General features: G+C 36.5%; 1 protein-coding gene across 6 annotated transcripts in view; it reads right to left on the reverse strand.

Moving 5' to 3' along the window:
• Nucleotides 1-565: 565 nt before the first annotated feature.
• The window catches only part of LOC131439112 (RNA binding protein fox-1 homolog 2-like), a 573,206-nt gene continuing 549,133 nt past the window's right edge, over nucleotides 566-24,638 (reverse strand). For all 6 annotated transcript variants that reach the window (XM_058609730.1, XM_058609729.1, XM_058609732.1 and 3 more), the window contains 3 exons: nucleotides 7,755-7,897; nucleotides 7,622-7,685; nucleotides 566-7,553 (listed from right to left, as the gene is read on the reverse strand). In XM_058609730.1, the coding sequence (XP_058465713.1) occupies nucleotides 7,509-7,553; nucleotides 7,622-7,685; nucleotides 7,755-7,897 (252 nt within the window). In that variant the 3' untranslated portion in view covers nucleotides 566-7,508. The remainder of the gene's footprint in view (nucleotides 7,554-7,621; nucleotides 7,686-7,754; nucleotides 7,898-24,638) is intronic.

Genomic DNA, 24,638 nt, shown 5'->3' on the forward strand with positions numbered 1-24,638 from the left:
AAAGGGGAAGCATCGCTCTGATCATTAGAAATTTTGGTTCCACATCAATGGCTCGAACAAACCCCAATGGGACTGATCCTTGTAGTTTTTACAAACAAATTCTATACCTCTTAAAAAAATTACCCTTTCCATAGGATACTTCACCGATCGCGAGCAATCGTGACCATGCTCTTCTGAAACCGAACGAAAACATATTTTGGGATAATACGTCAGGAAAGACTTAGCACTTCGGTGCTTGTTACAAGTGTGTTGCAAATAGCAACAACTTTACGTCTGCTTAGGGGTTCAAATTGAACTGTTTAAGTTCGCAGTAAGCAGTTCAATTTGAACTGCTCTGCATTGACGAGTCTAAGACGAAACATAAAAATAGTGAAATTGGTTATGTGCCCTAGCACAAAACAAGGTTAACTCCTAAATGAAGTGAAAGTAGTTATCTATTAATTTACATCTCATCTAATCTTATTGCGCTACGAAGTGTGCAGGGGTTTGCTAGTAAAGTATAATAAAGGTTTTGAGCGATCCGTTCCTAGTTGAATTTCGGATAAAGTACAATTTTTGTGAATGATATATTTTTTTGGCATTTTACGAGATTTTATTACAAAATAAGAAGAACATGTGGTACTTTCTTTAATAATTTCAATGTTTCTTTTAGTTCCTGGAGGATGTTCAAAACAGGATTAGAGTTTCCTTAGTGTTACAATCGTATCTTTTGTTTTTGTCTGAATCGAGAAATTTAGAATCGTCCATTTTTTTTGATCATCTGCAGTTCGTGAGTGTGAGAGTATGTGACTGGTTTCTATTATCGTTCTATTTGGTGAAACCGCGGACATCGGTACGATTGAATGTTTGGTCCAATGTCACGAAGTGATGCCGGGGTTTTTTTTTCTTGTTTGTCAATGAGGAAGTATTCGTTTGATTCTGGGTTGCATTACTATCTGTGTGTGCCTACACAGCTGTTACAGGTTTGTATTTTGGTTTCCTCGTTCCATAGGTTTGCTGACATTACCTGCTATAACATTATGATTAGAGTTTTTTTTAATAATATTATAATTAATATACTTTTTCATATAGTAATAATAATTTGGCGAAAATGAGAAGTGTTTGACTTTCTCGTTTGGGTTTAAAATTACCACTATTACTAGGTTTTATTTTGTTGCTTTTTATTTTTTTTGCAATGTTTTTATTGACTTTTCTAAGCACTAAGATTATTTGTATTTTGTGACAATATATTTGAGCTTACTATTTTGCGTTTTTGTTCGCCGTTTTAGACTTATTAACTTCATTCAGACCGTACTTCGAATTATTTTGTTTCTTACTTGTTTCCTGGCGATTACTCTTTGTTTAATGTTGCGTGGGTTTTTTTTGTGTGTGTGAAAATGTGATGTATTTCGAATTTCTTAAAGTTCTGTCTCCGCTGGAAGAGTTTAATTTGAAGCTACATCGCTGCACTTCTTACTGCGTTCCATTTCATTTTAATTTTAATCGTGCCATCGGCTACAAGCTGCTCTAGTTTGCTATGCTTTTGCTGTTCTATAATAACTTGTAGATGGAAAACATTCCACGATTTCGAATTGAAATTTTATTTTTTGTATATTTTTTGTTTTATTTTGGGGAGACAAAAATATAGACACTCGACTATTTACAGAACTGGTACACACGAGCATATCGGTTATACAAATCTCCATTAAACAGGGAAGCTACTGGTGAAAAGTTGTATTATAGAAACAAATGTCCAAGCCACTACCCGTCACGAGATTCGTGGAAAACCGAGCGGTAGTAAATCGACCTTGCACGTAAAAATCGAATGCAGAAAGCAGACTAAGCTCGATTTAACAATGACTTCAGCTGCAAGGGAACAATACTAAGAGAGACATAGACATCTATCGTCACTATAGAAATATATATATATTTGTAATTGTTTATCTATGCACTACCTTGAAAGTTCTAGTCTACGTAGAGAAATGTTAAAATATAACAAACTAAAACGGTGTAATAAAACAAAACACTTGTCTGACACTTACATCGAATATGGCTTGCGCGTTCTTAGAGATACGGCGCTTCTTCTGTTCTGAGTGAATTCGTCCGTCCACTCTCGGCTACCCTAAGTTGTGTGTAGTACCCTTCTGTCCCCTTACTACCGGTTTTTTTTTTGTTAGACAATAACTCTAGTTAGCGTTCTAATAATTTGGTTTTACATATAATTCACAATTGTTTTACGCGTTTGTTTCTTTTTTTTGTTATTTTCTTATTTGAGCTGTTTGTTTTGTGTCGAGGAGTACCCGCATAAGAAATCCCAGTAACCGCTGATTTCTCGTTAGTGTCGGATCCGTTTTGCTGGTGGAATTCAGCATCGGTGCTATCAAGCTATCCTAACTGTTCAAAGTCCGGCTAACTGTTTGATTGCATAATTCGTTGGGTTTTTGGAAATAGTTTTAGAAGATGTGAAAGAAAAAGCGAGTAATTGTTCAGAAGGTGAAGAATAGAAGTGAGCTATGGAATAGTCACTACTGATACAAGTTCCAAAAGGTTACTTCCTCTCCCTTTCAGACAAAACCTAAATGAAGTCAGAAAGCTAAACAGGAAGGTTGAGAGGTCAGAACAAAAGGCTTAACGGCGCAATAGTAGTTGGATAAAATAGACCAAGGTGTCAATCGAGACTGGCTGTGCTTGGGCAGTAGGCAATCTTCCAGGAATAGTGACTGGAGGTACTGGTAAAAAACATCACCAGAAATATGTCAAAAAGAAAATAATTTGAGCGAGCGTCAAACTATTCCATCATTTTTTTAGATCAACAAGACCACGAAAGAGCTGGAGAGCATGCCGACATTCATCGTTTTATCGGCCATTGCTAAGATTCCGATTGCTTGAAGGCCTCCGAAGCATTTTCGTGGAACTTGCATATCAGAGGCTAATTAGAAAATCCAAAGGAATTATTCCAATGTTTGACTTATTCTTTCTTATGTCACAAGTAAACCTGTTGACAATCGGTCCTCAGAAAAACTTGGTACCGGAAATTTTGCACAGAAACAAAAATTGTTGCCATCATTGGATTCCATCCTAACTGCTGTCAAACCGTTTGTTTGAAGCTAGTTTCGAACCCAGTTCCAACATTGTTGAACTGAAAATCGAGTCAGTTTCGAGCCTGGCACTTATGTCAGGTTTGCTCTGATGCCCGTTGCTAAGTGCGAAACCAACACACTTTCATTAAAAGTGTCAGTTTCAGTTATTTCAAGCGAAAACTACATAATAAGATTTAGAGCGAAGTATTTGATTCTCGTTTGAATATCACGGGAGTACTACAAAAGGCCGAAATACGAAAGCCGAAAACACAAAAGACCGCGACTTAGAAAGCCGAAACTATTCTTTCAACCTGTTGAAAGAATCGTTTCGGCTTTCTGAATTATGTAAGAAAATCTTCGGCTTAGCTGCCTTGTTCACAGTCAACAAAACTAGAATGAATTCTCAATTTTTGAAATGAAATTAGAAAATCTAGGCCAACACAGCACTTTACAACGCTAAAAACCGGTGAAAAATTAGATCAGCGAAAAAGAACTAACAAATTTGATCACGAAAGACAGTTGTTGGGAGAGGAATAATGAAAAAAAAATGTTATCTGTCATCACATAAACAATAACAAACTTCACTGCAGAGATGCCAGATTTAAATAAATATCTTTTCTGCTCAGGTAAAAGAAATCAATTACATTACATTACATTTTCGCTTCGCATTGTGCGATTATTTTCTAATGAAATTCTCGAGTGAAAAAATGGATAATCTTCGAAGAAGCGTGGAACCACTTGCAAGTAAAAATATTGAATAAATATAGTGACATGTTTCGCTTTATAAAAAGCGTCTTTATCAGAGCACTCGCGATTATAAGGGAAAAACACCCAACACGGGTCTCAAAGCGTCCTCGAGACAAAACTTTGGGGGATATGCGAAAAAATAACCCAATGCATGGAATAATTCAATAGATCAAGGTAAGTTTATTTGAACAATACCGTATATGCATCATTAAATATTGAACATTTTTGTAAGCCAAAAATCAATATATATTTTTATTTTCATATTTCCAGCTCGACTCAAGGTGGCCGCATCTGGAAACGCCGCTTTTTATTTATGCTACATGTTTTCAGGTAGGCTTTAAGCACTATTGGCAACAAATTTGTAAGCCTCCTTTAAGTGTTAATAAAATGAATTTTTTATCCTGAATGGCGTGTTTATAATGTTGAGAAAATACAAACAAAATTATTTGACTAGATTTTTAATTACTGATGATTCGGTAATTTATTTTTTCCATTTTTTCGTTTTATTGGATTGCCGAATATTCAGTGAACGTTTCACTGAGCAAACAGTAAATCTTATGCTGACGATTTCGGCAATATTTGACGTTTGTCAAATTTTAGGATACCGAGACGCTCAGTAATTTTATTTTTGCCGAGATGATTGCTGATTACTCGGCTGTGCGAATCTCGGCATTTTTTTGCCGAGACTCAGCTAAAAAATTTAAGTGTGTATGACGTGCGATTATTTATCATTTGAAAACACTTAGACAAAAGTTATATCAGTCAAAAATATAGCTCTGAATTTATTTGGATCAGACATTTGTTTTAAAGAAAAAGTTTAATAAAAATGTTCTAAATCACATTTTTGGGTATTCAATTATTGCAGCTTTTTTAATCAAAGTATCCAAAATATTTAATTTGAGAAAAATACTAACAAATAGATGTATCCAAAGATTTGGTGCTATTCTCAAGTACAACTAACATAATGAATATTCTCGTCCATATCACACTTCGTGATTTCTGGCTTTCTCTTTGTATCATCCAGTGATTGTTAAATGTACTCGCATACTTTCCACATTGACAGGACTTATAAACAAATTGAACGTAGATCCTATTGAAATTAATAATTTTTTAAAGATGATCTGAAAACCAAAATATGCAATATCAAACTACATTGCAAGTGACGATACTGACAACACTTTTTCTACCATCCTGCAGTAATATTAACTTCAACAACTTGTACTTGTTTATGTCAATTTCAACCAATCACGAGCTGGTTCGAAACTGGTTCTAGAAGTGGATTAACAATTGTCAGGTTCTGTCCTAGATAAGAACATCGTCGGGGTTATATATTTCGGCCTTTCGTATTTTGACCTATTTTAGACACCCTTATATCACCGTTTTGTTTGTTTTCAATGTGGACCGCATGCCCTTAAAAAACTGCTGTCACGAGATGGTGACGAGGCATGCCATGACTTCTGCCGAACTTCTACAGTAAACCGCTTGTCAACTTTCCAATCCATGGAGACCATTTTCATTTACCTTCCGTCAGAAATCAACTTTGATTTGATCAAACGATTAGCAAATACGAACTAAAGTTAACAGACGTGATTAAACTTTCATACACATTATCAATCGAACACCTAGATTTGAAAACAGCTACCATACAGTGGATAATGAGTATTGTACTGAATGCCCATCAATTTAAAAAAAGTAAAAATGAAGAATGTACAAAAAATAGATTGAAAACACCATTGAATTACAATCGACCAATCAGATTCACACGACACAACAACCAGAGGAAGAGTGCGGTTCGCCGAAAATAAAATAATCCCGTAAAAGTACTAGTGAAAACACTGTAAACCTAACTAGGTCGTCGCATAAAAACGCATCTTACAAAACTATAGAATGCCCTGATTATAGAATATGTGTGTAACTACTACTATTTGTGTTTTGTTTTGATTCGGTTTCATTCTGTGTGATGATGACTCGGTATTCGCCTTCTACGCTTCTACGCAACAGCTACAATCTCTATACCTAGTTATTGTATGACTAAATAAAAAAAACTCGAAAATATCAGCTTTGCGCCTTAATTAATTCTTGCCTACACACACGTAGTTGTACGTAAACTAAAATCGCGATATGTTTCAAATCGAGCTTTTGTTGTTGTTGGGCGTTGCACTTAAGCGAAGGAAATAAATCTTAATCTCGAGAAGAAGTTGTACAATAATAATATTCGCTTTGCTTTTGTGCATGATGTGTCAACAATAGTCAATAGTCTCAGTGGTATTGAGTGGTATTTGAGTATTTTACGATTCGCTCCCGTTGAAGCGCTGTGGAAAACTTTCTCGCGGGTCGACGACTGCTGATTTGGAAGAGCCGGAAGGGGGAATTAGCTCGATGCACTGAATACTAAGTATATGAGTCTATCACGGTAGCTACGTTTCTTTACTGACTATACTTTGCAGGCTTGTTTGAATCTGTTGTTGGGTTCTATACTGAACTCGGGTTAGTTCGTTAGTCGATAACTTTGGCTGGTTTCTTGTTTTTTTTTTTTTTGTGTTACGTTGTTGTATTCTCTACACTACGAAGGTTGGTTCGTAAGTTAGAATAATTTTAATGTAAAATCATTCCGCTTAGAGTTGGTTTGTGCTAGCGCAAACGCATCACCTACCATGGTTAGGGTCTAGAGCACTCGAGCAGTACTAGAACAAGCTGAAATGTCAAACTGATCTCTTCTAGTACTGCAGAAGTTAGAATCCCACAGTGATCCTGTAGGCTGTAATCCGCATACGCATCCAGTTTCACTCGGTAATTATTTATTATGAAAATACACTTTTGTTTCCTTAATATTGAGCAACTAACCCTCCTACAGAGAGCACCTGCCATGCCAAATACCGAGAAAAAGAACAACTTCAGTAATTTCTACATTGCTAAGCATTGATTAGAAAGCAGAAGTTGATATTTATCAACTTCTGCTTTCTAATCTTGCATGTAATTTCATATTGAAAACATAATCTATTTATCTATCTTGGTTAGTGCAAAATCTAAACGTTCTTGGGACCTGCATTTTCGATCGTGGAAAAACTATAATCGATAACAACTGGAAGATTCTGGACTGGCTGTAAAAAAAAACAAGTGTAAGGAACTAATATCATTCTTGTTGCTGGAGGAGCATTGTGGTCGATCTATCCCGACTGGGACGAACACTTGAAGAGCTTTACATTTCCCGTGAGGAAAAGAATTCTTTAACTTTATATCTTATATCCTAGGGGCAAATAGACGGTATTCCGTATGTAGTGATACCGATAATGAGAAAGGAGATAGAGAGATAGAGAGAGAGAGCCTTTGTGACTTTGTGAAAGAGAGATTATCGGTTACTGTTTGTCCTGTTTTAGAGTTTATGTTGTGCCATTCGAAACAATCGAAGGCAGTCGCAATTGTTTCGCTACTGGAGCCTACCCCGCTTCTTACTCGAGACAAATTAAGACTGAGATTAATTTTGTTGTAGGCCTTGCTTGCTTGATGCTTGTAAGCTACAACTTTGGTATTGATCCTTGATTCCTGTCGCAGTTTTGCCGTCTGCTCGTTTCTGTCGAGCAGAGACCGTGGAAGTGCGCTAATAGCGCAGGTTCTATGTTGGTTTGTTTGCATTTGCTTGCAGAACTAGAGAAATTTCGTCCTAAGCGAGATGATCGAACGTAATAAATTTTAAGCTTAAATTTAATATGGCGCGAATCGATTGTAGGTTCCTCGGTACATTGTGGCCTGAAAAAAAAACATAGATATTAGCATTAAAACGATTTCATTGAAGCGGATGAAGAGGAAAAACTTACCCCGTATCCGGGAACCGGACCGATACCGTGACCTAGATATGGGTCAGCATATTCACGTCCGTATCTGGAAATTGTAGAAAGGACACATGCGCTGTTATCAACCACATGACAGGGCACGGTTTAAACTACTTACCCAGCAACGGTAGCGTATCCTGCTACGGCCGGTTGTGCAGCGGCCGCTGCTCCATAGGCGGCTCTGGCTGCTACGGCCGTGTAGGTAGCAGCATTGTAAGCCTGCTGGGCTTGAGAAAGCGGCGTCTTAAGCAGCGGCTGTGCCTGCAATGGATATAAAAATGTTTGATCACAATCCTGAAGATACCGACACAATGTTGATAAAACTACGCTAGATTACAGTGTGCTGGACATAAATCACGAATGCCAGCAGAGAGAAAGACACCATAGCTGATATTTGTTGACATCAACTATCACACAGTTATTGTAGTTGAAGCTGTATTTGAATGATGGACTGAAAAGTTCCGAGCCTAACACATAGATGACGCTAGTTTTATTGCAGTCACCTTTTTTATCATTAAATACTAACCTTTAAAGGACAGCGGTTAAAATTTCGTGATATTCTATTCATTACTTTGTGAGTTATTGTGCTAAGAGTGACACTACTTTTGTTATTTTCAGAACAATGGATCAAAAACAATTTCGTGTTTTAATTTTACACTGCTTCTTGATGGGGAAAAATTCCGTTCAAGCAAAGCAATGGCTAGAAAAGTGTTATGGAGACCCCGTTTCATCAGAAACAACAATAAAATGTTGGTTTGCGGGCTTTAAACGTAACACCAGAAAACATAAAAAAATCCACAAAATCGTTTTGAATGATCGAAGAATTAAGTATCGTAAAGATATCAGAAGAACGTGTTGGCTTTATATTGCATGAGCATTTGACTATGAGAAAGCTCTTACCGCGTTTGCTCACTGTTGACCAAAAAACGAGAGCGTGTTGATGATTCTGAGCAGTGTTTGGCCATGTTTAAACGTAACAAACCGGAATTTTGTCGTCGATATGTAACAATGGATGAAACAAGGATTCATCACTTCACTCCGGAATCAAAACGACTGTCATCAGAGTGGACAGCAACTGGCGAACCTCGTCCAAAGCGCCCGAAAGCACAACAATCGGCTAGAAAAGGTTGGGATGTGCGTGGTGTAATATTTTTCGACTATCTTGAAAAAGGAAATACCATTAACAGTGAATATTATATATTGGAGCGTTTGAAGGTTGAAATTGAAAAAAACGACCGTATATTACAGAGAAAAGAAATTTGTTTCATCAAGACAACGTCCCGTGTCACAAGTTAATCAAAACAATAGTGAAACTACATGAATTGAACTTTGAACTGCTCCCGCATCCACCGTATTCGGCAGATTTGGCAATCAGCTACTACTGGCTGTTTGCAGACCTGAAAAAAATGCCTGCCGGTAGAAAATTTCGCACGAATGAAGAGGTTATCGCTGTAAATGACACCTTTTTTCAGACAACAGATCAATCGTTCTACAAAAGTGGTATTGAAATGTTGAAGAGGCGCTGAAATGATTGCGTTGCTCTTGGAAGGAGATTACGTTGATGCAACATTTTTTAAAGTTTGAAAATTTAAATCAGGAAATAAAAACAAAAAAAAGAACTGGCAACCTCAGTAGCGTGTTTCTCGTGTTTCAAATTCGCAGAGAACATAAAAAAACGAAGCGTAACATATGTTTCAGTTTAAGTACTGTTATTCGTCTTGCATATAGAACTTTGAGGTTTCACTATAATGTTTTATATTTTGAAATAAGAATGCTGCCTCTTAAATTTTAATAAAACTCTTCGGGCATGTAGACTTTGTTACAAAGAGCTACTTTGCTTCTCCAAAATCGATCTGGAATGTCTTTCGAAAAGGGTCAAACTATTTTTAATATTTATTATTGGAATTTTTTCTGCGCACTCAAAACCCCGTTTCGGTACACTTTTTTACGTAACCTTTTTTTGCGTAACTCCAAGATGGCGACTTCCGGTTTATTGATACTCCTTGAAAACCTTTGCAAAACGGGTATTTTCAGAATGAATTCGTTCTACTACTCACCAAACCTGTTCCCGTTGTAAGGATTTTTCCCGTTTCCCGAATTCTACTCAATAAATTCGTTCAGAAAATATAATACTAATATTGTAAAGTTTTTAAGCATTTGAAAACGACACCGAACATCATTTTCTGACATCAATACATGAAATCCGTTCCGAAAAAAACGAAAGTCCCCGTCTTGGATTTCGTAACCACCTGAAACATCGTTTTCCGGTATTTACTCATCAAATCCGTTCTGAAAATAACAAAACTATAAGCGATTTTGTTTTAGGCTTTGTTAAGACGTAAAGCCGCCTTGAGCTAGTTTTAACATGATCAGTATCTAACGGGGAAACAGATTGGAAAACCGACATGTGAACACAATGATGTAATGAAAACCGCGAAAATGTTACCGCAGAGACGGGACTCGAACCCGTAGCTAACTCCTAACCGGGGAAATTGTTTTACCAATTAAACTACCCTGCATATGAAAACACATGAAGAGAAAGTCCAATTGATTGGACGAAACTAAGCATGCTTCGCTCTACTTAGCCACTACGGTATTCACTTACAGTCCCGTATCGACGGAAACAAATTCAACAGAAACACATACAATGATCACGAGTCTATTTCTACCCATCTGCTCTTGCCGCACGATACTGATTTGAGACTTTTGTTTTTGTCTATTTCGCTATCTACGGGATAACACACGATAGTTTCATCCATCGATTAAATGGATCTCCACTAGTGTGTGGTAGCAGCAGTGACGATTGTGTGATCTCAAACACAATGGTAAAGGTAGACAAACCTTTTATTGTCCTTCAACGATTTTGTTTTAGGCTTTGTTAAGACGTAAAGCCGCCTTGAGCTAGTTTTAACATGATCATGTGTTTTCATATGCAGGGTAGTTTAATTGGTAAAACAATTTCCCCGGTTAGGAGTTAGCTACGGGTTCGAGTCCCGTCTCTGCGGTAACATTTTCGCGGTTTTCATTACATCATTGTGTTCACATGTCGGTTTTCCAATCTGTTTCCCCGTTAGATACTGATCATGTTAAAACTATAAGCGTTTTTTAAAGAAATGTCTATAAACTGGAAGTGGCCATCTTGGATTTGGAAACGACAATAAACATCATTTTCTTTCAGCTACTCTTCCCATCCGTTTCGAAAATAGTCATATGACTGGAGTTTTCCAAATTCGTAACACAAATTTTTTTTCACGAATTGATCCCCAAATACCGTAAACTTTTTTTACGAACTAACTCAATTTGTGAACTCCTGTTTAGTTCGTAATTGGAAGTTTCGGTGCATTTTGACCATTTGAGAAAATTGATAACTTTTTTTTTTATTAAAACATAGAATGCAAAATGAGATGATACCTTTGTCTTATCTATCCGCTTGTGTGTTTTCAGTTTTCAAAAAAAAAATTAAGTAAAAATTGTATAAAATCACAAAATAATCCTTTGAATCTAAACGTATGACAATCGATTAGGCAACCCAAAGAAAACCGCGAAAAAGCTACCGCAGAGACAGGACGGGAGCCCATAGGCTAGTTCCTATCCGTGGAAACTGTTTTGCCAATTAAACTACCCTGCATGTGAAAACACATAAAGAAACAGCCTAACTGAACAGCAGAACCGAACATGTTCAGCTGTGCTCGGGCGCCACGCAGTTCAATTATACGAGTCATATCTCTATGGCAACAACTCCGCCAGCAATCTACGCCTAGCTACGAGTTAGAATCCCGTTTCTGCGGTAGCTGTTTTCGCGGTTTCCATTTCATTGACACTGAAATAGTTTTGAGTCGAACTTTTAATTTTTTTTAAAAGATTTTTGCTATCGTCATCTTCTATGACGGTTTGAATGTCAAACACTCATCACCATGTAATTTTAGGATCCCGGAATCAGTTAAAATTTTGCAATTTTGCATGCACAGAAAGAAATTATGAATTTTACAGGTGACATAATTCCTCAAACGATACAATTCATAACTACTTAAATGACACAATATTCTCAAATGACACAATATTTCATTCGTACAGAAATTTACTGGCTCCGAGTGTAATTTGCACTCGGCTAGTAATTGAGACTGTATGAATTTATATGCACGAATTACCAGCCAAGCAGATATGTGCTTCTGTGGCTCAGTCGACTAACTGGTGTGCTTTGTGATCTAATGTTTTTTCGGTTCAAGTCGTGTTGTTGATGTCGATCTTTTGATTTTTATTCCTTGCGTTTTAAAGCCATGTAATTTTCAAATCACACAATTTTACATGCTCTTGAATATAAATTTGTGTGAAATATGACGCTCCATTTAAGTGCATCTGATAAGATGTAAAATCACAAGAATTTTTCGAACTGTGTGGGATCATAAAATGAGCTCCTCTATCCCCGATACTTTCGGAACGGGAAATCGTAAAATCAATTAAATTTACCTAAGGAATTAATGACCGTTTCATTTGATTCCTATTTTTTGAAAATCAGTGTAGCAGTGTCTTTGAGAAATCGTAGTGCGTTCCAACTAAAATTTATGGGTTCCTTAAGGGATCGAAACCCGAATACTGCTATAAGGCTCGTTTTATAGCAGTATTCGGTACTAAAATCGAAACGAGGCAAAATGTCATGCAAAAGGATGTTGCATACAGTCTTTTAGGTTTCACACAACAGTATTGAAAATTGATTATCACCAGAATTTGTCATTATAACTATTCGAATAAAACAAAATAAACGGCCTGCTGGTGATACGTTTGTTTTAGTTTCAGTTCCATTATAGAGATTCCACACAAAACATCGTGCTGCAGAGCTTGATCTAATGTTTTATAATCTGAAACTAGCTGACAAATTTCGTGCCAACTCGAGTAAATGTTTGCAGCACCCTCTTAAATTCCAATGAAATTTTTTTGGACATGCATACTTTGTTACAAAAAGCCACTTTGCATACTTTTTTTCCCCCAAAATATATCTAGACTGTCTTTTGAAAATGGTCAAACTATTTTTTCTAATGGTTATAGTCGAAAAATGACAAACCCTAAAAATATGCTAGTAATTTTCAAGTCAAATTCCGGAAACTACTTAAAACATTCCAAATTGAACCCTACACTGAAAGAAATCGCACTCAAAATTAAATGTCGATTTACAAAGTAACGCAATTTTTGTTAAATTTTTTTGCCTTTCTCTATAGAAAGGTATTAGAATTGCTGGAAAAGCCGACTTTCGAACGGAGATCCATAGTGTTATATACCATTCAACTCAGTTCGACGAGATCGGAAAATGTCTGTGTGTGTACACTTTTCGAAGATATTTTTACCGCTCAATTTTCTCACAGATGACTGAACCGATTCCAACAAGCTTAGGCTCGTTTGAAAGCTACTCTTGGGCCATTGATCAAGTTCAAAGATCAAATAGCTGTGACTTTTGGTTCTGGAGGTATGATGACATAAGTGACGTAACCGACAAAACACGTTGTTTTTTACTGCTCTAATATATAAGGGTGCGAATATTCTGGGATCCCCTCTAATTTCGTAAGGCGGTGGTGCTCAAATGTTTGACCACTTCGAAAAAAGTCCCCATACAAAATTTGGGCTAAATCGAATATGGGTAAGGGGTGCTGCCCGACGGTTAAGGTATGAATATTTTCGATCTTGAAAAATCACCACAGGGGGAAGCACATGAAATTTCCGAAATCGAAAAAAAACATTTTTTGGAAAAAATCGACTTTCTGGGACTTTGATATTGTTTATGTCCCAGAAAGTCAATTTTTTCAAAATTTTTGTTTTGATATCACACTAAATCTCGACGTTGGCATCGATTTTTTTTTCGATTTCGGAAATTTCGAATTTTTCAGTGTAGGATTCAATTTGTTTTTTTTTTTAGTACACTGATTTTTTTGTACGCAGTATTTTATACGGTTTTTTATGCGGATTTCAGAAGTTATACGCTTTTTAACTCGGTTTTTTACAGTATTTTTTTTGCGCGGATTTCTGAAGCAACACGTTTTTTTGGGCAAATTTTCAAAGTTATCCGGACTTTTGGTTTTGTCTTAGAAATGCATGAAACGACGAGATCTGGTGTTATTCCGATTTTTTTTATGAAAACTCTCTGACATACTGAGATTACACCAAATCTTGACGTTTCAAGCATTTCTAAGACATTTGGCATAAAAATTCAAATTTCGGAAATCTCGAGTCTGTGTATTTTTATTCGAAAATTTGACTAATTTTGAAATTTTTATAGGATTTATCATTTTTCGACCAAAACTTTTTGAAAAAAAAAAAAATGATGAAAAAATTGACCCTTTCACGAAGACAATCTAGATCAACTTTAGAAAAAGAAAGAATACAAAGTGACAAAAATGTGACAAAATGTACATTTCCAGAAAGTTTAATTTAAATTGAAGATAGTCTTGCGCCAGCTCCGACTACAAATCATTTTGATGCGTGCAGCAAAGCTCAATTATCGGTAGTGACATCTGCTTATGAACAGAGAAATTAAGAAAAGGATGATTATTCAGAGTTTTTCATTCTCATGTAACGGTTTTTTCGTTTATTCAATAAACAAAAATGAACTCGGAGCTTAAGAAAATTATTTTGACCGTGATTAGTCTTACTTTTTCTAGTGTGAACTACAATTAAACATGGGGTATCTTTAGGAATGAGTAAAACTTGGTTAGGTTAGTTTTTTCAATCACAACCTGTGTCGAGCATATTACTCGAGTACCAGAATGTTCAACAATCGAATAACATTTATTTTGCGTTATGTTACCATGTGACGATGGTCTTGACGGATTGCACACTGATCATATTTTCTGCCGACTGACTAAGAAAAGTGTTCCTTTTTTGATGGGCAGTACGGGTACCAAAGCCCAGGACCGCCGAGAGGAGGGAATCCTCACAGAACGAGAGGGCCCGTATTGACATCTTCTCGGCGGCCCTGCCAAAGCCCTCAGACAACTAATAAGAGTTGAATAGAGCATGGTATTTTGAAAATAATGCTATTCAAACTCAAAGAGATGTGGTAGCCACTATTGCAGACCACCTCTATCTCCATCGTTCACAGGGAAAGGCAAAGAATATGGAGGAGAGAAAATATTGATGCTTTACCTACTTTCCACAAGGACAACGACTCATCATTCTCTTCCATAGGTGTCTCGGTGTTGAATATTTGGGTAGGTAAGAGATATGATCATGATATGAGTTGAAATCACCATTCCTGTCCAATCGAGAGTGCAATCTCCATAAACATTAGTTCCATGTAATCACCAATTTAACACACAGAAGATCAGTAGACTGATGAAAAGACTTCAAGAGCCAGTCTATATGAAAACAACATAGATTTCGTAATTCGAATCACACGTCTCTTCACGAAAAATAAACTTAAATGGACTTCTATTCAGGATAGAATCACAATCACGAAGACTACATTTAATACATTTTTCATTCAAATGAGTAAAGGTTAATTTTCGAAAAATATTGACGAAAGTGAAATTTTTTGACGTCCGACGCACAAGCCAACTGCGATCATTCTCAACAATCGAATTCCATTTATTTTGAATATTTTACTCGCTATTCCTAGGCATTTGATAAATGGTATTGATCCAAGCACGATGTTCCTTTCTAAACAAACAGCTGCGAAAATGTTTTAATTGAATTTGTCCGTTTTTATCAGAAATTAACCTAAATAGATTTAAAATTTCTCTATCGATTTGACAGCTCTTGCTGAAAGTATCGTCTCCGAACGAGCAGCGCCTCTGGATTTCATTTCAACGTCACTGTGCCAATAGAGATGGCACATCCCATGTAAAATTCAGTGGAAATCCACAAACCCCCCAACCGTGGCCAATAAACCTAGGTCGGAAAAAAACAACAACCTATTCACAACTTCGTCGCGGGAAAAACAATATCGAACCACCGCACACATTTGGTTTGAAGCCAAATATTTGTTTTCAGTCAGATGAGGACATACCGGCTTCGTTACATTCTACGTTGATTAATTCACGAACAAACTAATTTCAGCACCACGGCTCCGACACTTTCCCGCGTGCACTTTCCAATTGTGCTCTTCGATTACAAATTCATTTTAGTGAAAGCTCGATTGAACAACACGTACCTGGCTTCTCTATGGCTATATTTAAATGTCGGCTCGGGCCTGATGAACAGGGAAATTGATTTCGCAGTGCGTACCAACATTTTAATTTCGCTGAAAGGTGCGAAATTGAAGTGAAATTCAGCTGGATGGGATGGGATCGCTGGGTATGAAAACGGGAATTATTTTGACGTTTACCTTTTCACACAATGAAAACCTTGCCGTGTATTGTACGATCACGGTTGTTGACAATCGGTACAATGACGGGGTGGCACAGACGCCAGGCTTGCTTGGTTTTGAAAGCGGTTCAAAATGTGTGAAGTGTGCGAAATAATAGCGTACTGAATAGAGGGAGAGGGACGACAATATCAAAATTGAAAGAAATATTTTCAGTTAGTTTCGTTCCAAGCGAACGAATGTGGTCAAATTTATATGGAGTTAACATAGCAATAATTTTACTCTAATCCTTATTGTCCATGTTGTCAACAAATCATGGCAATTGAATATTGAAAAGTGTATTATGTAAAATGACAAACATAGTTTTGTATCCAAGGGGAGGACGCTTAGAACAATGTGCCAATCACACATTAACACGATGCGTTGGTGCATTTATCAATATTGGCACTTTCGTTTTCATACAGTTGCACAGTTGCGGCACACAAAGGGCTCAGTTTTGACAAGTATCTGTTTCATGGGGCACAGCATGGCACACTAAGACTCACAGTATATTACGTGTTTTTTTTAGAGGCACAATATAGTTTGTGTTAAGTGACTCTCCCCTTGTTTGTATCTTTTTATCTGTCAACAAAATATGTCTACAGAGAACACGAATGTTATTATCTGTTTCAGAAGTCACCAAAACCTGATTTGTCGTTCCTAAGACTGTCGGGAAGAATGAACAGTCCACTTTAACCGGAAATTGCATGGTTTGGAAAGTGCTCTGCTGATGTAGCCATAGAAGATAATGTTTCAAAAGATTCTAAGTCTTCAACAGGTTTGCTAAAGAGTCTCAAATAGCAGGCTTCTAAAAAAAACTTTCCGAGAAAGGGCCATAGCAAATGTATTCAAGCCAACCTTGTGGAAAAATTTTCTAAAAAATCATGACTAAATCCTAAAGGATCTAGCCAACCTACTAGTTGCAAAACATTTGAAAACTTGAAGGGTGTAAGGTTAGAAAATTGATTCAACACGAATGAATCAATTTATGCAGAGTATAGAGAAAATATTTACTCATACTTTCTTCTCAGCAAATGCGAATTTGCTTTGAACAATAGCCTATTGGTTTTTCTTAAGTTCGCGCTTCCAATATTTTTTTTCTATTCGACGGAGCTCTGGCGTTTTGGAAGGTCTCATGTTTTCATGAGCAGAACGTTGTTGGTACATTACTATTCCATGGTGACGAGATGACAAATGCAGCCAATGCAGAACGAAACACTGCTGTACTGCTTGAGGAATTAAAACAAAACTTTGTTCGGGAACTTCAGCACATAAATTTTCTGGCGAATGATTCAGGTCTGTATTTCTGTCCAGAGAAAAGTTTAAAATCTGAATGTCTTGGTGTAGGTTTTATCATCCTGTACCCTGTAATCAACCTCCATGAGCAACTTATCGCACGATTTGTAGTCATCACGTTCTTGTAAGTGGAGAGCCCTGCTAGTTTTTAAATTCGATATACGGTTGTAGATGGCATTTCAAGCTTGCTTGTGACATCTTGGATTGAGAAGTTGGAGATCCGCTTGAAACTCTTTACGACCGTTTTTCTGACATCTGGCGTTCGATTTCCTCCCGTCAAGACTGCTTGCCAATCGTCAAACGTTTCCAAATAACATATTAACATATTATTTATTCATTTATTAAAAGATCAACAGACATATTGTAGTCCAAATGAGAATTTCTAATACTAGTTAAAAAGTTGGTTTGTATTGTATTACGAGGAAGATTTCAGTCAAACCCAGATGATACTCGATTGAACGATCTTTGTAAGCCAATAACGGCACCGTTAATTCCATAGTTACTGTGGAAAGCGGAGAGCACGAGGACGAACGGTAACATTGACCTTACGGAGTCAAGCGGAACAGTCAATTCTATCGTTCAAAATTCTGCTACCATTATTCATTCATTCGTAATTTCGACTACTTTGCGTGCGAGTAGTTTGGATTTTCGCGATGTTCAAGCAAAACATTCACACGTTGCTACTATTACTTCGAAACCATTTTAACAATCCAAAAGCATATAACAAAATTAAACAGTGAGCATGATGTTTGATGAGGTCGAACGCGACATAGCGTACTCTATGGACGTAAGTCAGCTACACATGCAAACTTGAAACATTTTGAAGTTTGAACACAATATAGAGAGTCGAAGGTTTTCACAATCTACAGGCTAGAGATGGAAATCAACAGGAATACTGCATACATTTAGAATTTTCTCAGAAGGATTTTATTTAGAGATTTGACGATATCTTTAATTTAGATTTGTGAATACGTGGAAATATTTGTTTAGCAGAAACCCTCATCCATAAATCGGCACAATGGCGAAATCAAAGTGTCAGGTTAGGTAATTTGCAAATCAGAACTACTGACGATAACCTGTTTTTTATGATGTGGAATTAATTTCAAATGTATGAAATAGTCAGATATTCCTGTCTAAGTCCTATATTTTTTTTTAGCAAAGCAAAGGAATTTGGCCACATATGCCTAAGTCGTACATTGCATGATAACACACCGAATGTTTAACTTTAAACGAATTACTCAATTAAAAGACAGACTGAAAAATAACTGATAAAATAAAAATAACGAATTGCGAAACCTGGCGACACAAGTTATTGTAGTTCTTATTCTACAAACTTCTCCGCGGAAATCGTTCTGCCAATTGCACTACACTGAGGTCTCTTTTTACGCGGATTCTTAATGTGGTTTTTTGACCCGATTTTTTTAAGCGGATTTCTGAAGTTTAGCGGTTTTTTACACGGATTTCCGAATTTAGGCGGATTTCTCAAATTGCTTGCGAGTAGTTTGGATTTTCGCGATGTACGAGCAAAATGTTGACCAGTTGATATTGTTGCTTCGAAGCCATTTTAACAATCAAAAAGCAAATAACAAAATTAACCCTTATGCACTCGAATGGGTACCCGGGTACCTTTTCGAATTTCAAAATAAGAAATTTCTGAGTTAGGTTTAAACTAAGATTCTGCAATTCGGTCAATTCCAAGAACTAGTTGGACCATAACTTCTCATGCTTTGACTTTTCATTTTACAGTAAGGGGGGTCGAATGGGGGGGCTCAAATTTTTTTTATTACGTAAACACCCGAATGGGTACCCGGGTACCCACAAATAAAAATGCTTGTAACTAAGGCAAATTCCATCCGATTTGAATTTTTTCAGTACGGGTAAATTCAGAAATTTATCCACTTTTCGATGGCCGTGTATATTGCTGTAGTAGGTTCTTCTGGTTCCCGTTAATCCGGATTTCCGTAGAATGTTCCGACACTTGTGTTTTCCACCATAAATGTCATTTACTACTTTGAAACTTTTCCAAACCAGCTATTTGAGAAAGGCCGTACCAAAATGAACCTTTTGTAGAAAAATGACGTCATCTAAAGGGTAGTTGGCCTATTCTGGACTTACTCTCATAGAACGAAAAAAAGGAAATATAAATGAGAACGAAACTGTTTGGGAAGTAACTTCGTGATGTTTCGAAATGTTTGTTGCCAGAATTAAAAATTGTATTGCGTGCTCCTCGCAATAGGCCTGAAGTACATAATAATTTTCAAACTGAAGATAAGAAAGTGAAGTATATAAGGGAACATACATAAAGTACGTCACGCGTTTAGGGGGGAGAGGTTTCAAAAATACGTGACAATACATGGTGAAAAGATTGAGAAATGCTCGACAAAGGGGGAAAGGAGTGGTAGAAAAATTCAAAATTTTATGTTACGTACATAACGGATGCCCCCTGAAATATATAAACATAACAACTCAGCATAGCACTTGATTTCATATAGCAATTCTTAGATAAGATTACAAAAATACGTGAAATCCGTGTATAAATGCCTCGATGTCGGAACTCATTTAGGATATCCGGGTTCCTGGGAACCAGGAGCACCATGTCCATCTTTATGGGTACCAATCCCAAAGAGCTTAAGTTCCTGAATCCAACAGTGCTAAAATTACTTCAATCGGTTGAAAAATGCTCAACTTACAGCGATTTAAAAAAATGGGTACCCGGGTACCCATTCGGGTGGTTAAAGGTGTTTTTTTTTTCGAGTGCACAACGGTTAAACAGTAAGCATGATGTTTGATGAGGTCTAAAGCGACATAATTACGAAAAAAACGTTTGCAAACCTTTGACATTTAAATATGGAATGCCGAAAGTTTTCACAATCTACAGGCTAGAGATCTGCAGGAATACTGCGTTCATTTAGAAATTTCTCAGAAGGACTTTATTTAGAGATTTGACGATATGTTAAATCAAGATGTTCTTAGGAATTAATAAATGTTCTTGTTTTAATATGTAGAGAGATTTGTTTAATAAAAGTGTCAAATCAGAATTACTGGCGATTATTTTTTTTTTATTCCTGTCTACGTTCTGTATCAAATTTTTAGAAAAACTATTTCGCGCCAAGGAAAAGTACAGTTTTGGCCACATATGCCTAAATCATATTTTGCATGATAACACACCGAATGTTATATTTTAAATGAATTACTCAACGGAAAGACAGACTGAAATAAATGACTGGTAAAATGAAAATAACAAAATACAAAACCTGGTGACACCAATTATCAGAGACAGTTCTTATTTTACAATCTTCTCCGATCCGCGGAAATCGTCTTGCCAATTGCACTACACTGAGATCTTTTTTACGCGGTTTTTTAATGTGGTTTTTTTACCCGACTTTCCGAAGTAAACCGCGAAAGATTTCCGAAGTTTAGCGGTTTTTTATGCGGATTTCCGAAGTTAGGCGATTTTTTTGTTTTGTCTTAGAAATGCATGAATCGTCGAGATCTGGTGTTATCCCGATTTTTTTAAGTCAACTTTCTGACACTTAAAAAATCAACAGACACATTACATTTAGATTACACCATATCTCGACGTTTCATAAATTTATAAGACACTTAACATTAAAAAAAGTAATTTCGGAAATCTTAAATTTTTTCTAAGTTCCTAAGTAGATCTTTAGAAAAACATTTTTGAGATAACACCAGATCTGAACGTCTCATGTATTTCTAAGACATTCGGCATTAAAAAGAAATTTCTAGAAGCTATTTGTCAATTCATGAGGCGCGAATACAAGGGGGGTTGTAGGGGTTCAAACCCCTCCCGAAACTTAAAAAAATATATCATAAAAACTCTTCTCTATAAATATGACGAATTTCGCGCCCACCCACACAAAGCACCCTTTCTGATTTGAATGACACTGTCTGTAAATGTAGACTTTGTGTCAAAAAGTCTTTTGAAAAACGGCTAAACATTAAAAAAAATTCAAAGAGACATTGTTAAACATGATAAAAAAGTGCTATACTAGTGATGCTACAAAAAAGTATTATACTATTGATTTTCACAAAATCAGTCAAATTTTCCAATAAAAATACTGAAAAAATCCTTATTGAGTGCAACACTGAAAAAAAATTGATTGTAAATATTTGAAATTAATTTACAAAAAAAAAGTTACAGTGTCTTTTTATCGAAAACTAAACTAAACTGAAAGTCACTATCATCAAAGAATTTAATAAATCTCAATTTAATAGGAAATTTCACAGAATACTGGTTGCCCGATATTTACAAAAAGCTTCAGACAAGATTATTTTATGGACAAGAAAAAGTTTGAGTTAGAAACACTTTTTTCCTGAAACTGCCTGCTTTACAGTACATGAACAGTTGAAAGGGAACATAATAACCTTCCCTTGGGACAAAGTTTCATTGAATTCGAAAGTGGTGTTCTTATGTTGTAAATTGACTTTCAATTTTGAAAACCGATTTTTTTACTGTACGATTCGAATAGCCGAGTTTCGCACAAAATCGTTCTCAGAGTTAGCAGCATATAGATTTAATCACAAAAATTTGGTCACTTTATTTTTCAAAAATAGATCCAAACCTGTTTTTGGAAAAGGACTAGATATTTTTACCAATTTTTTGTAATGAAAACTGATAAATCCTCCACATAATTGTTGTGCTTGTGATGTTCTCAAGATAAGTCTAATTTATTGAATGGAAAATACTTCGAATTTTACACTGAAGCCTCCGAGAAAAATTTCTGGCTACGCGACTGCAATTCATCAATGCAAAATTTATTTTATTTTAACTTGGTGGTCAGTAAAATGAATAATGTATCCAAAATGGGCATTCGACGAAACAAGTTTGGGAATCACTGCTTTACACGGATTTGGAACCGTCAAAAATCGCTTGAATTAGGGTATAATCAAAGCATCCTATTATGCTTTATGTCACGTGCCAAAATTTTCCCACCTGGCCGGATTCACAGCCTACTCATTTTATTCCAAATTCATAAAATGTTTTTGAACCGCAAAAAAATATCAATCAACGTTGTTTCAAAGATCGGAACATAACAAAAAACGTATATCCATGGTCAATATATGCAAAGTGAGTCGTCATCAGTGAAGGAGAGTTCAATCAGTGTTACCAACATGTAAAAAACTGTGTCAAAATTAGGTGAATCAGAACATCATCACGACGGCATTCATGAAGCATTCAATAGCTTCAACAGTCGCTCTGCGTTGTCGTTCATTGGCGCGATCACATCCACATGGCATGCGATAACAGAAACCATTTACACATTTCTCTCCCATCCCGATAATATCAGAAAAAAAACTCTTTGCATCTGTTATTCTATTTCCCTGGCTAAATTCAATCAAATGAATCGTTCACAAATTTATTACCATTTCAATGATACTCGTGGCACTTACGACCAAATTCCGTTTGTATTTAAATGAACAGAATTCGTTCTACGAACACAACCACCTAAACTCGATTGTCCCCGAAAAACCCACCGGCCGTCTGTTTCCGAAAATGTGAGTATTCACCAATGGGTGAAATTTTATCGGCCGATGCTACCGAGATTGCCAGCTAATCTGAACACCCGTTTCGAAAATGGTGCACCCGCCATATCTGTGCTGTGTTCCAAAATCGTCGGTTATTCTAATCTGCACGATGGGGATGGCCCGAAATTGTGCTCTTGGAGCGGAAAATCGCTATATTTTCCATTCATTAGCTGAGGAATAACTGGAGCGGAAAGTTGTGCTTCGAATATTCGTGTTGGTGTATTTACCGGTTTTTTTACGTAGGTAGGTATATTTGATTCGTTCTAGAATTTCACGGATCAGAACATTATTGAAAGTTGTTTTAAGAAGAATTTATTCGTCAAGTGATTGTTTTCCAAGGCACAAGGTTATTTTTTGAAACTATTCCTATCGTTGCCATTCAGTATGCTTACGATATTTTTTATGCTACATCGCATCTTCTGATTAGATTGGTAATTTTTACTGGGATTCAACACAAGCAGTTTTAAAAATGGATTCGATACAGGGTCCGCAATCTAACATTTTTTTTAACAAGCGGTTATTTCGACAATGGTAACCTGAATGTCACTTCTGATTTGACAGAAACTTAGTTTTATCCTTCCGTTGAACGAAAATGGTTGTGTATACGCTTGAGGAACGCGTGACAATACTGCAGTCTTACTTTGAAAATCATGGTAATGTTGCGGAATGTGTGCTAAAAAATCATCTTCTCGGATGAGGCACATTTTCATCTCGGCGGGTATGTTAATAAGCAAAATCATGTTAATGGGCACGTTATCATGGAGAAGCCAGTGACGGTTTGGTGCGGATTTTGGTCTGGCGGCATCATTGAGCCATTTTCTTCGAAAATGAGACAGGAGCCGCCGCCACGATCAATGGCGAGCGCTACCGCGCCATGATTAGCGATTGGTTCTTTCCGTTACTTGAAGAGGAAGACTTGGACACCATTTGGTTCCAACAAGACGACGCTCCGTGCCACACAGCCAACGCTACGATCGATCTTCTGCGCACAGTCTTCGAAGATCGAAATAACAGTCGAAATTCGGATGTCGTTTGGCCGCCTCGGAACTGTGATTTGACGCCGTTAGACTATTATCTTTGCGGGGCTGTCAAAGATAAGTGTTATGTGGACAAGCCAGAATCAATTCAAGCCTTGAAGGACAACATTCGTGCAGCCATAGCTGAAATAAAGCTGCATACAATCGAAAATGTACTAAAACACTGGACCGACCGTATGGCGTACTTCAAGGCCAGCCGAGGCAGCCATTTGAATGAAATTTTATTCCACAATTTACCGGAAAGATTGTACTTTAATATGAAAAAATCAAATTTGAAATCCTGTTTCCTATTCCTTAATTCCTATTTCCTATTTCCTATTTCCCATTTCTCATTTTTCATTTCCCATTTCCCATTTTTCATTTCCCATTTCCCATTCCCTATTCCCTATTTCCTATTTCCTATTTCCTATTTCCTATTTCCTATTTCCTATTTCCTATTTCCTATTTCCTATTTCCTATTTCCTATTTCCTATTTCCTATTTCCTATTTCCTATTTCCTATTTCCTATTTCCTATTTCCTATTTCCTATTTTCTATTTCCTATTTCCTATTTTCTATTTTCTATTTCCTATTTCCTGATCGCTATTTCCTATTTCCAATTTGCAATTTCCAGTTTCGAATTTGCAATTTGTATTGCTTGATTTTCAATTTCCAATTCTCAATAAGCAATTCATCGTTTGTGTTCAAACGCAAAAGGCAGAAAAACAAAATGGCAAGAAAGGCAAAACCGACAAAAATGATTATAACGATAAAAATGGCAAAACAACAAATATGACATGAATAAAAGAAACGGT

This window comes from Malaya genurostris, chromosome 3 (assembly GCF_030247185.1).
Source record: "Malaya genurostris strain Urasoe2022 chromosome 3, Malgen_1.1, whole genome shotgun sequence".
NCBI lineage: Eukaryota > Metazoa > Arthropoda > Insecta > Diptera > Culicidae > Malaya > Malaya genurostris.